Raw genomic sequence first — 17,613 nt, 5'->3', positions numbered from 1 at the left:
AACAAGGGTAAAGGTCAGTCCTTCCAGCAGAAGGGGCAAGGTCAATATACGCAGTCTTCGAAGAAGAAAAGTGTACAGTTTAACTACTGTCACCAATTTGGCCATATGAAGAAAGATTGCAGGAAATTGTTGGCATCCGTACAATCTAGGCTGGGAGGGTCTCAGGAACAAGAGAAGGCTCATGTTGCAAAGCATTCTGGAGAGGAGGAGTCAGCCTTCTATGCTTTGTGATAAGCAAATTTCCTGTTTGGTTGGTTTTCACATTTTTTTCCTCAAAAAATTGTTCTCAGGGTTTCGAATTTTTTTTTCCTTAAAAATTATTATCTATCATCCGCAAAGCTTGCGTGGGATTTCTAGGTTTGCACGATTTTTTCTTCAAAAATTGTTTGCTGGTTTTTACGATTTTTTTCCCAAAAATCATCTGTAATACGCAAAGTTCACATGGGATTTGTGATTCACGAAGTTCTCTGGTTTTGATCAATTTTTCTCCTAAAAAAACGAGCTTTGTTGTAGTCAGTTTGGGCCGCATCTACCAAGGCGTACATCTGCAACCGTGGTATCTTGCAGTTAGTTTTGGAATTGGTACTCTTCTGCAAAAGGGTTTTTTGATTGTTTCCTCAAAATCATTGTTTCAAGCTTTAGTAATTTGTGTGTACCAGATTTCTAATTTGCATGTGAAGGCTACATTCGCTTGGATGGCTTTTGTTACTCTTGGTCATTTACATTCTCCAAATCCTGGGAGGGTCTCCGTAGCAGCAGAGTGTTCTTTACATCTGTGATCACAACACCTGCAGTGTGTTTTGTAGGGTATTGAGTACGATGACCATTAGGGAGGGTGTTAAAATAATATTAATATCTTCTATAATGGTCATCTTCTATTTTTAGTGGTCATCTTCTATTTTAAGTTGTCAACTTATTTAGCTTGTTAAGTTAGCTTTTTATTATGTAATTAGTTTTTACGCTTTATTTAGCATTTAGCTTTTTAGTTAATTAGCTTTTAAGCTTTATTTAGCATTTAGCTTTTTCTTTTTAGTTAATTAGCTTTTAAGCTTTATATAGCTTTTAAACTTAATTTAGCTTTCACGCTTAATTTAGCATTTAGCTCTTTAATCTTTTACTTTAACGTTATGTTCTAATTATAGAACATCGTCTTGTAACATCTATATATACGTGTCTATATCGTTCAATGTAAGCATCCGATTATTGAATCATTCATTCAATTTATTTTTCACAAGGTTGGGTGGAAAAAGCACATGAATCTTGTTCTCGTCTTCATTATAAAGATTATATTGAAGATAGCTTGGATTGCAGATCAAAGGACACATCTCATCCTTTTCATTATGTTTCGTTATTTAAACTTAAGGCATTAGAAAAGCCTAAGTATTGTATGAAGATAAGATTAAGATACTTCTACAATTTTCCTATTTTATGAAAATTCTTTATCTATTTATAGATATCTCGTGTTTATTATGATATCATTGGAATCATCAACTAGAGCTTAGGATGGAAAAGTGTAAGAAATAGACTTATTAGAAGAATTATGAGTTTATTTAAGAATAAAGAGCATTTCATTTTATTATTGAATTTAGAATAAATTACGTCTTTACATATATTCTGAGTTCGCGTAAATGCCTTTAAGCCCAAAACGCAAAACAAAAGAAAAAAAAGAGTTAAAAGTCAAGAAATCGGCCTACATGGCCATAATGCAAGCAAAATCGTGAGAAAGGGGCTTTTGAGCTGAAATTAGGAGTCTAAAATGGCGCAATTCGCTGGGTCAAGGACGTTATAAGAAACCGAATCTCACAAAAACCCTTCTCAGCCCAAAAACCATCACATGAGAGGTAGCTTTAGGTTCAAAGTCCCGCATTTCTTCCCTTAAATGCCCGAGTTTCTTGAAACAAAAAATCGCGCGAATAGTCTTCTTTGCTCGAAAAAGCATCAAACTTAAATCGCGTGAAGGAATCAAGTCGCGCAAAAGAAATTAAGTCGCCGAAAATGGGAAGCAAACTAGAAAACACGAAAAATCGAACCAAACAGTCTTCATAAGCCAAAAACAATAAAATCGCAAAACCATCTCAAAGGCCCGAAATTTGTAAAGGGCATTAAACAAAGAAAGACTCAAATGGAACAAACTCGCGAAATCCCCTCATTGGCCAAAGGGTAAAACGTCAAGTAATGAAATCGCGCAGAACACCCATATTGCCCGAAAATCGAAGCGCGAGATCAGAACCAGGCATTGGGAAGCATGTCGTTGAACCACAAGTTGAAGTCCACCACCGAGACCAAAGACAAAGAACACAAAATGCGGCAAGTATGCATTCTTGAGAAATGCACTACTGGATTTAATTCCAGAAATTCAATTTTAAAACCAAAATTGTTTTAATGTAAAACTGCCTATGGGGCCCGCTCAAAATATTTTGAAACAAAGTGTAACACAGGTCAGTTGTGGACAGTTATGTTCAACTACCGGATAGACCCAAATTGAAGCCAAACTGTGATAGGTAGTTGAGAAGGTGGTTGGGTGAATGACTGAGAGTTTAATAGGCATGGGTTAAAGCTGCCAACTTTTGGGAGGCAAATTGCAACCCTTGGATGCAGTTAATCCTAGCATCTGATTCATATTGTAAAATCTATAAAAGGCAAGATGCCTCTCATTGTAAAGGGTTTGATTTTTAGACAGTTAGACTGTTAGATTTTAGTTAGATGGTTAGAGTTTTGTAGTGGGATTTTAGAGTTAGAATAGGTTAGATTTTAGGAATAGTATAGAGATGCTGCAAAAATTGTTGTAATGGCAGCTGAAGCAAATATATGAACATTGAAATATGGTGTTTGTTGTCTTTGTTTTAGTCCGTTTGCATGGTTTCTTTCAGCCAGTTAATTTTGGAGTGCAAGCATTTTAATGGTTAAGTGTAGAGGGGTATTTGATGCATTTCAGGTTCATACCATTGGGGGTTTGCTGATTGTAGGTCACCGTGCATGGCTAGTCTGAACCCAAATTGTGCTTAGTTCAACTACAGGTATTTGTCTTAGGCTGCGCCAGAATTGGGTGTCTAAAACGAGTGTCTCTGGTCTGAAAATCCTTCATCCCTTGGACCTTGCACCGTTCTTGTCTAGTTGTGAGGCTGTCTCTGGCAAAACAAGAATTGGTTTATCGAAATCTGTCTACCCGCTGCATCAACTATTATCATCCTTGTCCTTAGGCTTCATGAACCCTTCCCTTTTGATTTTATTTCGCAGTTCGAAAATCCCAGCAAACCAGCTTGTTGCAAAACGTAAGTCCCCTTGTGCTCCCAACAAAACTCATCAACTGTTGAGCTATCCTGCAATCAAGACTTGACAATCGAAACCACGAGGTCGTCCCCCATTGATCAACTAAAACAGCATTAGGGCTTTCCTTATACAAGAGAGGATAGGATACTCGGCGAGATCATTCTATTCTGCGTTGGCGAAGAGAGTCGTAGTTCCGCGATTTTAGCCACGTCAACAGAATTGGCGCTAGAAGGAGGGCAAATATGATGAATGTCTGAACAGCTAAACCCAGATCATATCAATCCATATTTGTGAAGAGTAACCTTATAGCTTTTTACCCTTCTCCACGCTCAACGGAAGGAGGCCCCTATCAGGTTCCTTGCAGCAAGTTGAGTCTAATTGACCTTTCCAATGCTATATTTAGAATATGCAAGATCCCTGTTCAACCAAAAAAGCCAAAAAATCAGAAATCTAAAAATACCAAAAATATTTCTGAGTTAGTATGTTGAGTCAGTCGCTTCATGAAAACTATCCGCAATCTAAAATTTTCCAGATCCAACAAAGGCTAAGTCTGAAGCTATATCCCAAGCAGTTGTCTGAATTCGCATCTGCAAGGCATTAGAAAATTCATGGTACGGCGGAGCACGATGAGTGGAGTTGCTTGACATTTTTGTCAAGGGTCGAGCTCGCATTGCAGGGGCAGATATTCTTTTGGGATATCTCCAAACCAAAGGAGCTAGCACAGTCGGATATCCCCAATCCTCCGTCAAGCATTGAGGAGTTTACACGATTTAAAGACCGGATTGAGAACCAGTTTGGTCTCAAAGAAGAGTTATGCTTGGAGAGCGTGTTGTCACCTTGCTGGTGCAGAATTCACCGCACCCCACATTCAGAATTCACCTGCTCACTATGTATGGAGGCAGTCAGTCAAGTCAAAGCCCAATATGGACTGCTGGAAGAACCAAGTGCCCATCACCAGCAAAGTGTGTAGTGCCTACCTCGTTGCAGATGACTACAGAAGATCGCAAAATCAATGCAGCACCACACCTTCTGACAATGTTAAGATAGTGCTATCAAGTGCTGGGCAAGATGAACCAGTCAATCAGACTGTGGCAGCAGATTGTTTTGTTGTCCTTGCACCAAAGGAAGATGTGACTAAGGAGGACAGTGTTCAAGATAATTAGCAAGTGCACTCCGAAGAGCAGCCCAACGCTGAAGAGCAATTTGCACCAGCCCCACAAATGGAGGATGCAGTCCAGGAACCCATTGAAGACATTTTTGAGAATCAAGCTATCGAATATTCCCTGTTGTTTGAGGACGTACTGACAGAAGTGCATAAGACTGCATTATTCATGCAACCTGAAGATACACCCCTCTTTCCTGAGTTCGAGTTCGGTTTTGGGACTGAATTTCACCCTATGCAGTCCAATGAAGAATCTAATGCTGATTTGCATAAGTCGGATGCGGCCGAGATGCTGCACCACCAATTGCGACCTCTTGAGGAAGTTGTTGAAGCTTTTCCGCCACATGACACTCCGCATGACTCAGAAACTTGCCAGGTTGTTTCTTTCCCTCTTGCTGTTAAATTTGAATGTGTTCCATTTAATTTTGAATATGCTGGGAGAACAACTTGTAAATGGATTAACCATGGACCTAATGAACTTTCCCAACTGTTAATAATACCCGATGTCCTGGTTAAACGTGAGAGTGGCCAACTGAAAATTTTCTTTTCAGAGTATAAAGACAAACAAACCATACTGAGAACTATTCCCACTACCCTGTTACTGTTGCATATATTGAAAAATCACCCTGGGTCGAGAACGCATGCATATAGTCCACATTTTCTACAGTCAGTTTCTCCTTGTATCTAGTTAGTCTAGGTTTTGTTTTCCGTTTCAGAGTAGTTTGTTTTCTTTTTTCCTTTTTTTAACCTTAGATTCCCTTTCTTTTCCGCTTTAGTTAGTTTGCTTTCTCTAGTGTAGGTGTCCTTTCGGAAGGAGTTGTCTCCCTGTCAGTTTTTGAGTCAAGATGTTTTGTTGGCTCATTTCTTAGATGTCCACTTTGGTAGAGCGCCTAATTGACGATTGCCCCCATAGTCAGTTCATTTGGCTTAAGGCTTAGTCATTTTAAAAATTTAGTTGCTTACTACGTTTTGTCACCAACATTGTGATCACCGCACAGTAAAACGCTTAAATTGCTTAAGTCTACTGTTTTATCAAAGGGAAGTCATTGCAAGTGAAAAATTTGAAGCTCTGCTTCAGCGACCACTGTAACGCTCAATCCCATGTAAGCTTCATTGCTTACACGCCAATGTGAAAAAGTGAAATCAAAAGAAAAGAAATCAAAAGCAAAGAAATATCAAATGCTTGGCTTTGGGAATGCAGACACCTCTGCCGGTATTCAAAAAGAAAATTAACCGGAAACAGAGCAATCTCTATGAGCTTACAGGCGATAACCTCGTCGGGGCTATGAACTCTCGCTGGCAGCGAGGCAATATCCAAGTTCCTTTTGAAATTAGACTCGCCCGACGTAGCTTGCCTTAACTGAACAATGATATTTCAACTTTCTCTAAGCTGGAATGAACTTCACTGCACACACTTGATTTTCAAGGGTGGTGACTTGATTTAGTTTGCACCCTCATTTTTACTTTGAATCTGTCTTTTGTCATTTGGGTTGTTTTGTGAGGTATATACTAGAGATTTTGGGGTTCGATCCGGATAGTCATCCTTGAAATGTTCAGGAACATTTTCCCAGCCAAGTCACCATTTGTTGTGCTAGCACACACACCCCTGCTTCAGGGGTCCCCATCTTTTAGTTACAGTCTGCTCGAGCCGGAATGAGAGGGCCATTTGACAAAGTCTAAGTTCGCGTAAAATGCCTTTAAGCCCAAAACGCGAAAAAAAAGAGTTAAAGTCACGAAATCGGCCTACATGGCCAAAATGCAAGCAAAATCAGCTTTTGAGCCGAAATTAGGAGTCTAAAATCGCGAAATTTGCTAGGTAAAGGACGTTAGAAGTAACCAAATCTCACAAAAACCCTTCTTAGGCCGAAAACCATCACATGACAGGTAGCTTTAGGTTCAAAATCCCGCATTTCTTCCCTTGAATGCCCGAGTTTCTTGAAACACAAAATCGCACGAATAGCCTTCTTTGCCCGAAAAAGCTTCAAACTTTAAATCGCATGAAGGATTCAAGTCGCGCAAAAGAAATAAAGTCGCCGAAAATGGGAAGCAAACTAGAAATCATGAAAATCGAACCAAACAGTCTTCATAAGCCGAAAACAATTAAATCGCAAAACCATCTCAAAGGCCCGAAATTTGCAAAGGGCATTCAACAAAGAAAGACTCAAATGGAACAAACTCGCGAAATCCCCTCATTGGCCAAAGGGTAAAACGTCAAGTAATGAAATCGCGCAAAACACCCATATTGCCCGAAAATCATTCAAAGTCACGCAAGATGTGGTTTCAGTTTGAAACCGGCTAGTAAGCCTGAAAAGGGTGAAAGGACGTTAGTTTAAAATCCCGCATAATCTCTCTTTAGGCTGAAAAAAGCAAAATAAGATAAAATCTCGCAAATTTGGTCTTAAGGCCAAAACTATCTAAAGCGCGTAAAATATCTTCAAGCCAAAATGCATTCAAAGTTTGAAAACCGGCTAAGAAGGTCGAAATGCAAGCTCGCAACTCGCAATATGTCCATAAGGCTTGAAAAACCACTTAAAGCTCACAATTTCGGCCTTTAGACCCACATTGCAAGGCTAAAAGATCAGCCCAACATGCCGAAAATAAAGGAGAAAATCACGATTTTAACCCTCTAGAGCCGAAAGTAGGAAAGAAGAAATCGTGCAAAGCATGCCACATAACCCGAAATTGAAGGAAATCGACATTTTAACTCGTTTTGAGAAAAGACGCCCAAAGCCAAGATCTTGCGATTCAATCAAAATACCCAAAAATGGCTCAAGGATTACTCTCGCAAAAGAGGTTTATAACCCGATAAAGCTAATGCAAAGTTCGAGTCAAATTGCGTAAATGCCAAAGATGGTCGAGAATCATTCAAGAATCAATATCGTGCAAAAGGGCTCATTTGCCCAAAAATATCAATTAGTCAATATGCAAATGATCCACATTGGCCGAATTTCTTCTTTAGAGGTTAGGCATTTTAAGTAAGAACAGGGAATTGCGTATTTTCTTCCACTTGGTCGAATTTCATCACAAAGGAATTTTGAACTTCGATGTAATCGCGTGAAAGTGCAAACATCCTAACTTCAAATTCAGCTAAGGATCAAATGAAGGTATTTGAAATTCGCTCAAAGGAAGCACAACATCTCTCAATTTGCCTAAAGGTCCCGAAATCCAAAAGAGAAGGCGAAGACATTCAAAAGATACATCTCACAAAGAGCATCTCAAGCCTAAACTCTACCAAGACGAAGCCAGACGTTAAAGTTAAATTTAATATTTGTCAAATTAATTTAGTTAATTTTTCAAATTGATTATTCAAAGTGAAATTGATTGTTTGCAAGTCGAAGGCATCCTTGGGAAGAACCAGGAGAAAGCCTGAAACGCAAATCGAAGAAGGATCGCGATCAAAGCCAAGCGCTGAAAGTTGGAGAAGATGTCGGAGAGTGAGATCGAAACCAGGCATTGGGAAGTGTGTTGCTGAACCAAAAGTTGAAGTCCACCACCGAGACCAAAGACAAAGAACAAAGAATGCAGTAAGTATGCATTCTTGAGAAATGCACTACTGGATTTAATTCCAGAAATTCAGTTTTAAAAACCGAAATTGTTTTAATGTAAAACTGCCTGTGGGTCTCACTCAAGATATTTTGAAACAAAGTGGAACACAGGTCAGTTGTGGACAGTTATGTTCAACAACCGGATAGACCCAAATTGAAGCCAAACTATGATAGGTAGTTGAGAAGGTGGTTGGGTGGATGACTGAGAGTTTAATAGGCATGGGTTAAAGCTGCCAACCTCTGGAAGGCAGATTGCAACCCTTGGATGCAGTTAATCCTAGCCTCTGATTCATATTGTAAAATCTATAAAAGGCAGGATGCCTCTCATTGTAAAGGGTTAGATTTTTAGACAGTTAGACTGTTAGATTTCAGTTAGATGGTTAGAGTTTTGTAGTGGGATTTTAGAGTTAGAATAGATTAGATTTTAGGAATGGTATAGAGATGCTGCAGAAATTGTTGTGATGGCAGCTAAAGCAAATATATGATCATTGAAATATGGTGTTTGTTGTCTTTGTTTTAGTCTGTTTGCATGGTTTCTTTCAGCTACTTAATTTTCGAGTGCAAGGATTTTAATGGTGAAGTGTAGAGGGGTATTTGATGCATTTCTGGTTCATACCATTGGGGGTTTGTTGATTGTAGGTCACCGTGCATGGTTAGTTTGAACCCAAATTGTGCTTAGTTCAACTGCAGGTGTTCGTCTTAGGCTGCCCCACAATTGGGTGTCTAAAACGAGTGTCTCCAGTCTGAAAATCCTTCATCCCTTGGAGCTTGCACTGCTCTTGTCTAGTTGTGAGGTTGTCTCTGGCAAAACAAGAACTGGTTTATCGAAATTTGTGTACCCGTTGCATCAACTATTATCATCCTTGTCCTTAGGCTTCCCAAACCCTTCCCTTTTGATTTTATTTCACAGTTTGAAAATCGCAGCAGACCAGCTTGTTGCAAAACATAAGTCCCGTTGTGCTCCCAGCAAAACACATCAACTGTTGAGCTGTCCTGCAGTCAAGACCTGACAATCAAAACCTTGAGGTCGTCCCCCATTGACCAACTAAAACAGCATTAGGGCTTCCTTATACAAGAGAGGATAGGATACTCAGCGAGATCATTCTATTTTGCGTTGGCCGGAGAGAGTCATAGTTCTGCAATTTTAGCCATGTCAACAGCACCCTTTGTTGAAAGCATACAAGAATAAATTATCCTAGCCCACACCAGGTGAGGCCACAAACAAGGGACTTCATCCCTAACAAAAAGTCCTATGCTACACCAACATGAGATTCCAGAAACGGGATGTTGCATGCATAACATCACTCAATTGCAATCTGAGGCTTTGTTCCACTTTAGTTTTGGAACAAAGATGCATGCTGAAAATTACCTCATTTTTCTTCCTCTTCCTTTGCACCATTGTCCAATTTTCTTTTCATTCTCCCACACACTTCCCTTCATCTGATTTCACTGTGGATTTCCCTTCCCCGGGAGTTGATATTTTTGAGCTCGTTAGCTGATTTGTCAATGCCTCCCCAAAAAGAATATTCTCTAAAGCCCTTGTGTCAAGATCTAGATTACTATTCTCACTTGGGCATTCACTAGAGCATGCATCAACAACAGTGAACATGGGACCTTGAGAAAGCTCTAAATTTGCAGATTTTGAGATAGAAGTGGCGAGCGGATCATCCAATTTAGTATTAAATGTCTGAGATTATCCAATTTAGAATTTCTACATCTGAAAGTAATTTCATCATAGTCCACGGGCTGCTTCCAACAACAATTTCCCACCAACAACGAAACCTTTGTAGGGAGACCATTGGATAGGTCCATTTCCACATATATGCATGCAAATGTGGAATTTTGGTAATTAACTAATTTCCTTTGAGCTGTAATGGTGCATGTCTAAGCAATTTGAGTTGCCTATGCCCTGTAAACAATTAATTTGCCAGAACTGAAAGGAAAGATAGGACGCACCCAAAAAAAGGCAAGGGAGAAAGCCTTAGTTCGAGGGTCAAATGAAGGGAACCAAGGTTTCATGCATAAAAAATCACCTTGGTTGGTCCAACGGCCATTCTCTAGTACCCATCTCTTGTCTACAAGAGATTTAAATTCCAAAATAAAAAAACCCTTGGTGCATGGGAGATCGCTTAAGTTCGGCCACAGCCTTGAGAATCTACAAATTAGACTTTGTAGGAAATTATCTCTATAACGAACCAAGCCATCCATACGAACTTCAAAGGTAGCATTAGATTGGCAAAGAGGTAGGGCGAAATTGGGCTGGGCCAAATCACCTATCATAGAGGCATTCGTAAAAGGAGGTGGCAGCCCCAACAAACCAAGCTTAGAAACCCTATCACCGGTGCACAAGGGGCATTTGGAACAGTTTTGTGAGCGAACAGACTATAACAGGGCCAAGGAGGAATGTTGTTGGGCACTATTTGTCAAATTTGAACCCTATTTGTAAACCCTAAAGAGATGCAATCAAACCCTAGATCTACAAATGCATTCAACAAAACTCAATAGAGATCTACAAATGCAAGCAAATAACGTGAAACAAACCAAGCTATATCTTCACATGCATAAGAAGCTTGTATCCATTGTTCTCCTATCCTTCATGATCTTGTATCTGATATAGGTGCTCTCATATTTATATGCACTTGCACAAGAGTTCAAGGAAGAATGGATGTGGTTGTGATGATGTATGGCTAAAAGTGTGATGATGTATTGCGAAAGTGATTTTGGCAAAGTGTAAATATGCTCAAGACATGATCTATGAAAAATGTGAGGGGGCAGCCTCTTTTATAGAGATCATCCTAAAAATGGAAAGTTTAGATTAAGAGGTGGGATTATGAATGGCCATGATCACATAGATGAAAGAGAATTAATAGGATTTGAGGTTAGATAAAGATGGAGGGACGAGATTAAGAGTTGTGTTGACTTTGGAGAAAACACGAAGTGAATGAAGAGACAGTTCACACTTGTAACACGCCTACAAATTTAGATTGTGATCCATGTGAGCAACTTGGAGGGCTAGGATTAAAAGAGGAAAAAGGTAAGGGAATTAATTAAATAAATAAAAGTAATTATTTAATTATTAGAGGACGGCTAGATAAATTAAATAACTAAAAATATTTATTTAATTTAGGAAGGAGGTGGAATCTAAATAAATAATAAAAAAAATATTTAAATTAGAAAGAAGAGATTTAGTGAATAAATTAAATAAATAAAAAATATTATTTAATTAATAGAGACGTCAGGATAAAGATAATTCAATAAATAATAAATATTTATTTAATTAAAGGTCAATTTTAGGTGTCTGCAGGCACAAACCCTAGCGCCACCACATAGGGCATCTTTAAAAAATCTGAGACCACCAAGAAGCGCTACAAACCTGAGACTCATGGCCATAGCGCCCAACATGCCCAAACCCAAGGAGATGTCACAACCATGGGAGCCCTAAGTAGTAGAGGAAATTGCGGGGCGGGAAGAGACAAGAGAAGCGGGAAGAGATAGGAGAAATTGTAGTGTGCAGGAGGTTTGCAGAGCTGCGCACCATTTCGGAGCAAAAAAGTTTATAATGATTATAATATTATATTATATTAACTATATTATTATACTATATTAATATATTTATTAATATATTAATATAATATTATAATTATATTGATATATTCATATAATAATAATAATATTAATATATTTATTAATATATTAATATAATATTATAATTATATTGATATATTCATATAATATTATAGTTATATTGATATATTCATATAATAATATAATATATTAGCGATTAAACAAAATATAATATAATATATTATATTATTATATATTAATACAATAATAATATAATTATAAATGTTTACAGCTACAACTGATAAATTAAATACAGGAAATAATAATATTCATGACAATGCATACCAGACACAGCTAAAAAATATATCTTTATTTGCACATGCAATTATTACAGAGAAGAGACTAGAGATGGTCGCCCAAGGATAACAATTGACCCGACTATATCATACTACCTTACTTGGCGGTACTTGACATATTTAAGGACCTGATGATTGTTGTGAGGCACACAACCGTCAACCAACAGACACATAACTACCCAATAGTGACAACCCACTTTGGCTTAATACAATTAATTAATACATTGTCGGATAACAAATATTATCAAACATAACAATAGGCAATTTATGTCGACTACAATATAATAATTTTATATGATATATATGTTTCAAAACTACCACATAGATTTTTGCACATATATAATAATTATAATATATTAATAGAACAATAGAATATATTATACACAATCTACTATGCAAAACCCTAGAGGTCTCAACCAAAGGGAGAAAATCGCCGTGATGACGGAAAAAGGAGGCTGAAACCACTGGGAAACTAGTAAAGACCTGCAATTTTTCAAAGATCTACATGTTTTTAAGAGCTATGTACACGGTTTTTAAGAGCTATACTCTTCCTTCACATTGGCGATATTGAAGAGACGTTGCGTAGGGTTTTTATATATTTTTGCATATAGTTATCATGGCTTTTTTTGTCCACAAGTGATTTTTAAGGCTTGCCTTTTTTTAGCCAATTAAATGCTATTTTTAGCCAACTAAAACATGATTTAATCACGAATCAATTGTAGAAAAACGTTGATCATAAAATCCCGAATTTTAAGGGTAAACATCGGCAACCTGGCCAATCCGCAATTAATCACATATAGTCGCGATTTTTTGGGATTTCCTGCTTCTATGGGTGATACCATATTCTTGTTGTCTTTCAATTGCATATATATGCTAAAATATGTTTACTAAGCTTGCTCTTCCATTTTCTGTCATTCTGCATTACAAGTACCAGCTTTGCCAAAGACAAGGGATGCCCAACTATTTTGGCCAACTATTGTTTTCACAAAAAGCACTAAGAAAACTTTCCGCCCAACGAGCTAAATGGAGAAAAATATAAGAATTCAATTAATTTACATATCCAATTACAAGTGTATTGTCCTTTTTTAATTAGTTCTTCTTAGATGGGCCCATTCCTTTATTTTCCAATGAGCTGGATAGAAAAAAAATAATAATAATGGGCTTTGGTTTGGGAAAATAGGCCTGATATTAATTAAAATGATATAATAATAAAATATTAAATAGTAGTATATGAGGGTGTGGAATTTTATGGAGTGTTGTAATCCCCAACACTTGGCAATTTCATCATGACAGCTTCTATGACACGGTTATAACATATTCTATGAAAAGGAGTTGCAAGTTGGCATTCATGACAACGTGGGGGCTATTTTGAGGACGGAATCTTATCAATTTATTAATTGCTATTTTGAAGGGGGAAATTAGACATTGGAATTTGTGCACCCAAATTGGTCCTCCTGGTGCTATATATTGAGGTGCTTGGTTGCTCTTTGGCAGTACTGTCAATTTTCATGTACCTTAATGAAGCTTGAACCTTGTGTTCAACTATCAATTCAAGAATGAAAAACATTGGGTCTGGAGATTACTGGACAAAACCTTTTGGTTTCCTAAGGGGCAATCTCATCTGGAGGTTGTATTTGTGCTAAATGCTTTTATTTTGCTTTCCAACAAGTATTTGTATTTGGAGTTCCAACATACTGTGATAGCAGATTTGATTCATATTTATATGTTATCCATTTGAATTTTTAAATATTCCAGTCTATAGTTATAAGATTCAACTCCAGCATATTCATAAAGTTTTCTATTGTTCATGCAATCTATTGCCATATCTTTCATTTATTGTTATTTGATAAAATAAAATATATTAAACCATTATTCATCCATTGTAAGCTCTCACATCACCTTCACAAAATCTTGGTGATCAAAAAGAGGTATATATTTTATATTAAAATATGTTGAGGTCATTACAACAAAATCAAATATACAAACACTCTTATTCTTACTATTCTTTCAAACAATAATGGGCAGCAAAGAATTTCCATGTCCTTCATTATACACCATGGTATTATACACCATGGTTGAAAAGTGGTCCCCATGGGTAGATGAGTTGTTAGCTCATATCTTACATAAAGCTCCAAGATGGCAAAGGAGTAAATGTTTTTTCTCTCCAGAAATAGAAGCACAAACGTGGCAGCATCTGTATTATGGTGGCCATTCAGCATGTTTGTGGGGGCTATGTTGTGTTATTCGACAGGACTTGACACTTTAAAAAAGGTGATTGAAAAGTTGAATCTGCTATTTTGTAAGTATCAAACCAAACACCACGTATCCCATGTACATTCAAATATTAACCATATTTAAGAACCAATAATGCTTTCAGCAGATGAATTAAGTTTGCCTTTCATGAGCATGGTGTCTAGTTCTCATCCAACAAAAGAAAAGCCCTAAAATAAGCCACACAATGAATAGTGATACACCTTGCCCCATCACCATGTCATAAACCAAAAAATATTTATCTTTATACCATCATGAACACCAGCAGAGAGACTGATCCTTCACCATCAAAATGCTCCCATCTTAATTCTTGTTCCAATGATAACTATGTAAAAGTAAAGAACATTATATATCTCCTTACCTGGCGAATTGCAACCAAATACTTGATACCTAAGAGGCTCCCATGCCGAACTTCCCATTCTTGACGATGCTGGAACAAGAATCAACAAATATGCTTTCATTCTGATTATTTCAACTAAAAGTTGGCTTTGCTAGAAGCTGGCCAGCAAAATAAGAATAAACAATTTTTAAAAAAAACATTCAAATGATGTAACCTGCATTTGAAGAAGAGTATTCAAGGTCCCATAGACCATGGAAGGATGCATATGCTTAAGCACAGCACCAAGAGCCTGGGCACAAGTCTCTCGTACAGGAGCCACAACCTGATCCGCAACATAATCTCCAAAACTGGAAAGTTAAACAAACAGAAGATCAGTGATATTTTCCATGTGATAATCTAGGTACAATAAAAATTATTAGACAATAAATTATGTAATCGAATAAGAGTAACAAGAGACATGCCTGATCATGAATGAGTGCAATTGTAAGGAGCATTAGAGCACTAAAGAATTAGAGATGTAACAGAACAATATAAACAAAACCAACATTGACCTACCGGTCCAAAGATAATACACAAAGAAATCGAATAGCACAGTCCTGAAGAAATTCCCAATTTTTTGCTGATACATGCTGTGCTAATCTTAACATCTTCAGTGCCCTGCTGTCTTCAGGTAATTTTGATATAAATCCCGAATCTATATGCATATTCTTATGTTTCTGAAGAGAAATTCCTTCCCTTTCAGAGGCAGATGCAGGTCCTACATCTTCATTTAAATCTAACTCTGGCTTAGCAGAAACCAAGTTTATTTCACAAGGAGTATCAGCGGTGTTTGAATTCCACGTGCCATTTTCTTGTTTCACAAGTATCCCAGGTTTCAGTTCCTTCTCAGGATCAATTTCTGTCAAAAATTCAGCTGAGTGATGTTCAATTTTTATTCTTTTTGCCTCTGACATGTAATCCTCTAAATTTAAACCAACATTCAAATCAATTTCGATTTCCCGCTCCCTTTTTAGGGGATTGTTCTTCTTGCCCTCTTCCAGGTCAGTATACCAGGCACCTTTTGTGTTTAAATCAGGCAAGAACACTCCAGCAGATGCTGCTTGGTAACTTAGAATTTCTCTCAAAGCCATAATGCTTCCATGACGTATCTCCCAAACTGAGAAAGAGCATAACACCATAGGAGCATGGTAGACAGTTTTTTAATATTTATAAAAAGATCAAACCACTTGTAACCCACAAATATCAACCAGTGGATCAAAGAAGAAGTACTTACTTACCAGGATCAAATATATCATGAAAGAGCTGCTCTACAAAGTACATAAATGGCCATCTCCCATCACCAACTTGTTCCAAACAGTCTTCATCAACTGGTGTCTCTGTTATCTTTAAATAAGGAAATAAACTATATTACATGCCAAACATGACCAATGTAGGTAAATGAATCTCAAAGTACAACTAAATTTGGTTGCTGAAGAAAAAACTCATAATTTCATTACAAGACATGATAAAATAAATTAACATGCAATAAGAAAATAGCTGCATTCATATACCTTGTTACATTTTTGTGGCTGGTCCACAGCTACAGATTTTGCAGTGACTTTGTTCTTTGAAACTGCTTCCTCAAGATTGTCATCATCACACCAACCTTTCGAATGGTCTTTAACATTAACCTTGGCTTTCCGTTTCAGTGAATTGCGCTCCCTTGCACTTAGTGGTCTATGACGAATTCCTTGACCCATGTTTGTAACAAGTTTTTGAATTTGCTGGCCACTGGATTGAGATGTGCAGTATATATGCTGTGATCCATTTCCCTGGGTTGGCACCTTATGCATAACAAGATCCTCATCCCGTATCATCTCATTAACATCCATATAGCCATACATATCTAATCCTACATCACAAAAGTAAGAACAACCATTAACACCTAAGCTAGGTCTTTTCCAATTCTCCTTGTTTATCCATATTATATGTACATTTTGTAATAAGCAGATATTTTGCACAAATATATTAAGACCATAATGTATCAAATACGAATATCTTTCCATACTAAATCATTAAAATAAAAGTGATATTATATCACATGATATGATGATGTAACATTTTCTTTTTTAAGCTATTAAATGATACAAAAAAAGGTTTAGATTGCATTCTGAAATTCTAAAGGGAATGGGTACAAGTTTCACCATATGGCAAGGCCAAAACATTCATGTAATTTGCATTCAAATGTCAAAACAAGAAGATTGGTTCTGCAAAAATACAGGAAATGAGTCCAAAAAAAGAGTATCGATTTATAAGAATTTATGTTGTGGGTTTTAACATTGTCTCTTGAAATTATGTTTTTGACGATTTTGAAAAATAATTGAATCAATAATCAAATGATATTGAATTAATTAATAGCGAATATACAATTACAAGACGGTGTTCTAAAAAGAACGAACCGTTAATCTAAAGCTTCAACATGAAGCTAAAACACTTAAAGCGCTAAATAAAGCTAAAAGCTAAAATCTAAAAAGCAAACTATGCGTTCTTATAAAAGAAGCAATAGTTCACTTAATGAACTAAAAAGCGAAAAGCCAAATGAGTAGACAACTAAGATGACAAACTAAAAAGCTAAACGACTAACTAAATGACCATTAATAGAACCACTAAAAAGGTAACTAACTAAAAGAATTAATTATTCTAATACCCTCCCTTAATGGTCATTGTATCAACTAAATACCCTGCAAATCTTTTGATCACAAACACAAGAACACTCTACTGTTGCGGAGACCCTCCCAGGATCTGCAAAGTGGTAATGATCAAGAATAGCTGATTCCAAATGACTGATGTAACCCTCACACGCAAATTATTCGTGAATTATAGAGCTGTCACACACGAATTATAGAAGCCTAAAACCATTATTTTGAGGAAAAATCGGCAAACCCCTTTGCCGAAGAGTATTGAGCATTGTTTCCTCCAACAACTCCAAAATAGACAGCAAGATACCATGGTTGCAGATGTTCGCCCTAGCAACTCCAAGTGTGACCCAAACTTGACTGCAACAAAGCACAATTTTTTAGGACAAAACTGTCAAACCCTTAAACAAGAACCCTAAGAGAATTCGTG

At 37.1% G+C, this 17,613-nt stretch overlaps 1 protein-coding gene across 2 annotated transcripts in view; it reads right to left on the bottom strand.

The window, feature by feature from the left end:
- The window catches only part of LOC131046894 (TATA-binding protein-associated factor BTAF1), a 158,443-nt gene that overhangs the window by 100,533 nt on the left and 40,297 nt on the right, over positions 1–17,613 (bottom strand). Inside the window, exons 7-11 of one of the 2 annotated variants that reach the window (XM_057980723.2) lie at positions 16,059–16,399; positions 15,786–15,891; positions 15,064–15,664; positions 14,723–14,855; positions 14,530–14,598 (exon numbers count right to left, since the gene is read on the bottom strand). In XM_057980723.2, coding sequence (XP_057836706.2) covers positions 14,530–14,598; positions 14,723–14,855; positions 15,064–15,664; positions 15,786–15,891; positions 16,059–16,399 — 1,250 coding nt within the window. Of the gene's footprint in view, positions 1–14,529; positions 14,599–14,722; positions 14,856–15,063; positions 15,665–15,781; positions 15,892–16,058; positions 16,400–17,613 lie in introns of those variants that run through there. The other variant, XM_057980724.2, reaches the window with a different exon arrangement.

Source organism: Cryptomeria japonica, chromosome 2 (assembly GCF_030272615.1).
Source record: "Cryptomeria japonica chromosome 2, Sugi_1.0, whole genome shotgun sequence".
Lineage (NCBI taxonomy): Eukaryota > Viridiplantae > Streptophyta > Pinopsida > Cupressales > Cupressaceae > Cryptomeria > Cryptomeria japonica.
Note: the sequence above shows the minus strand (reverse complement) of the source record. Positions and strands in the feature narration are given on the sequence as shown.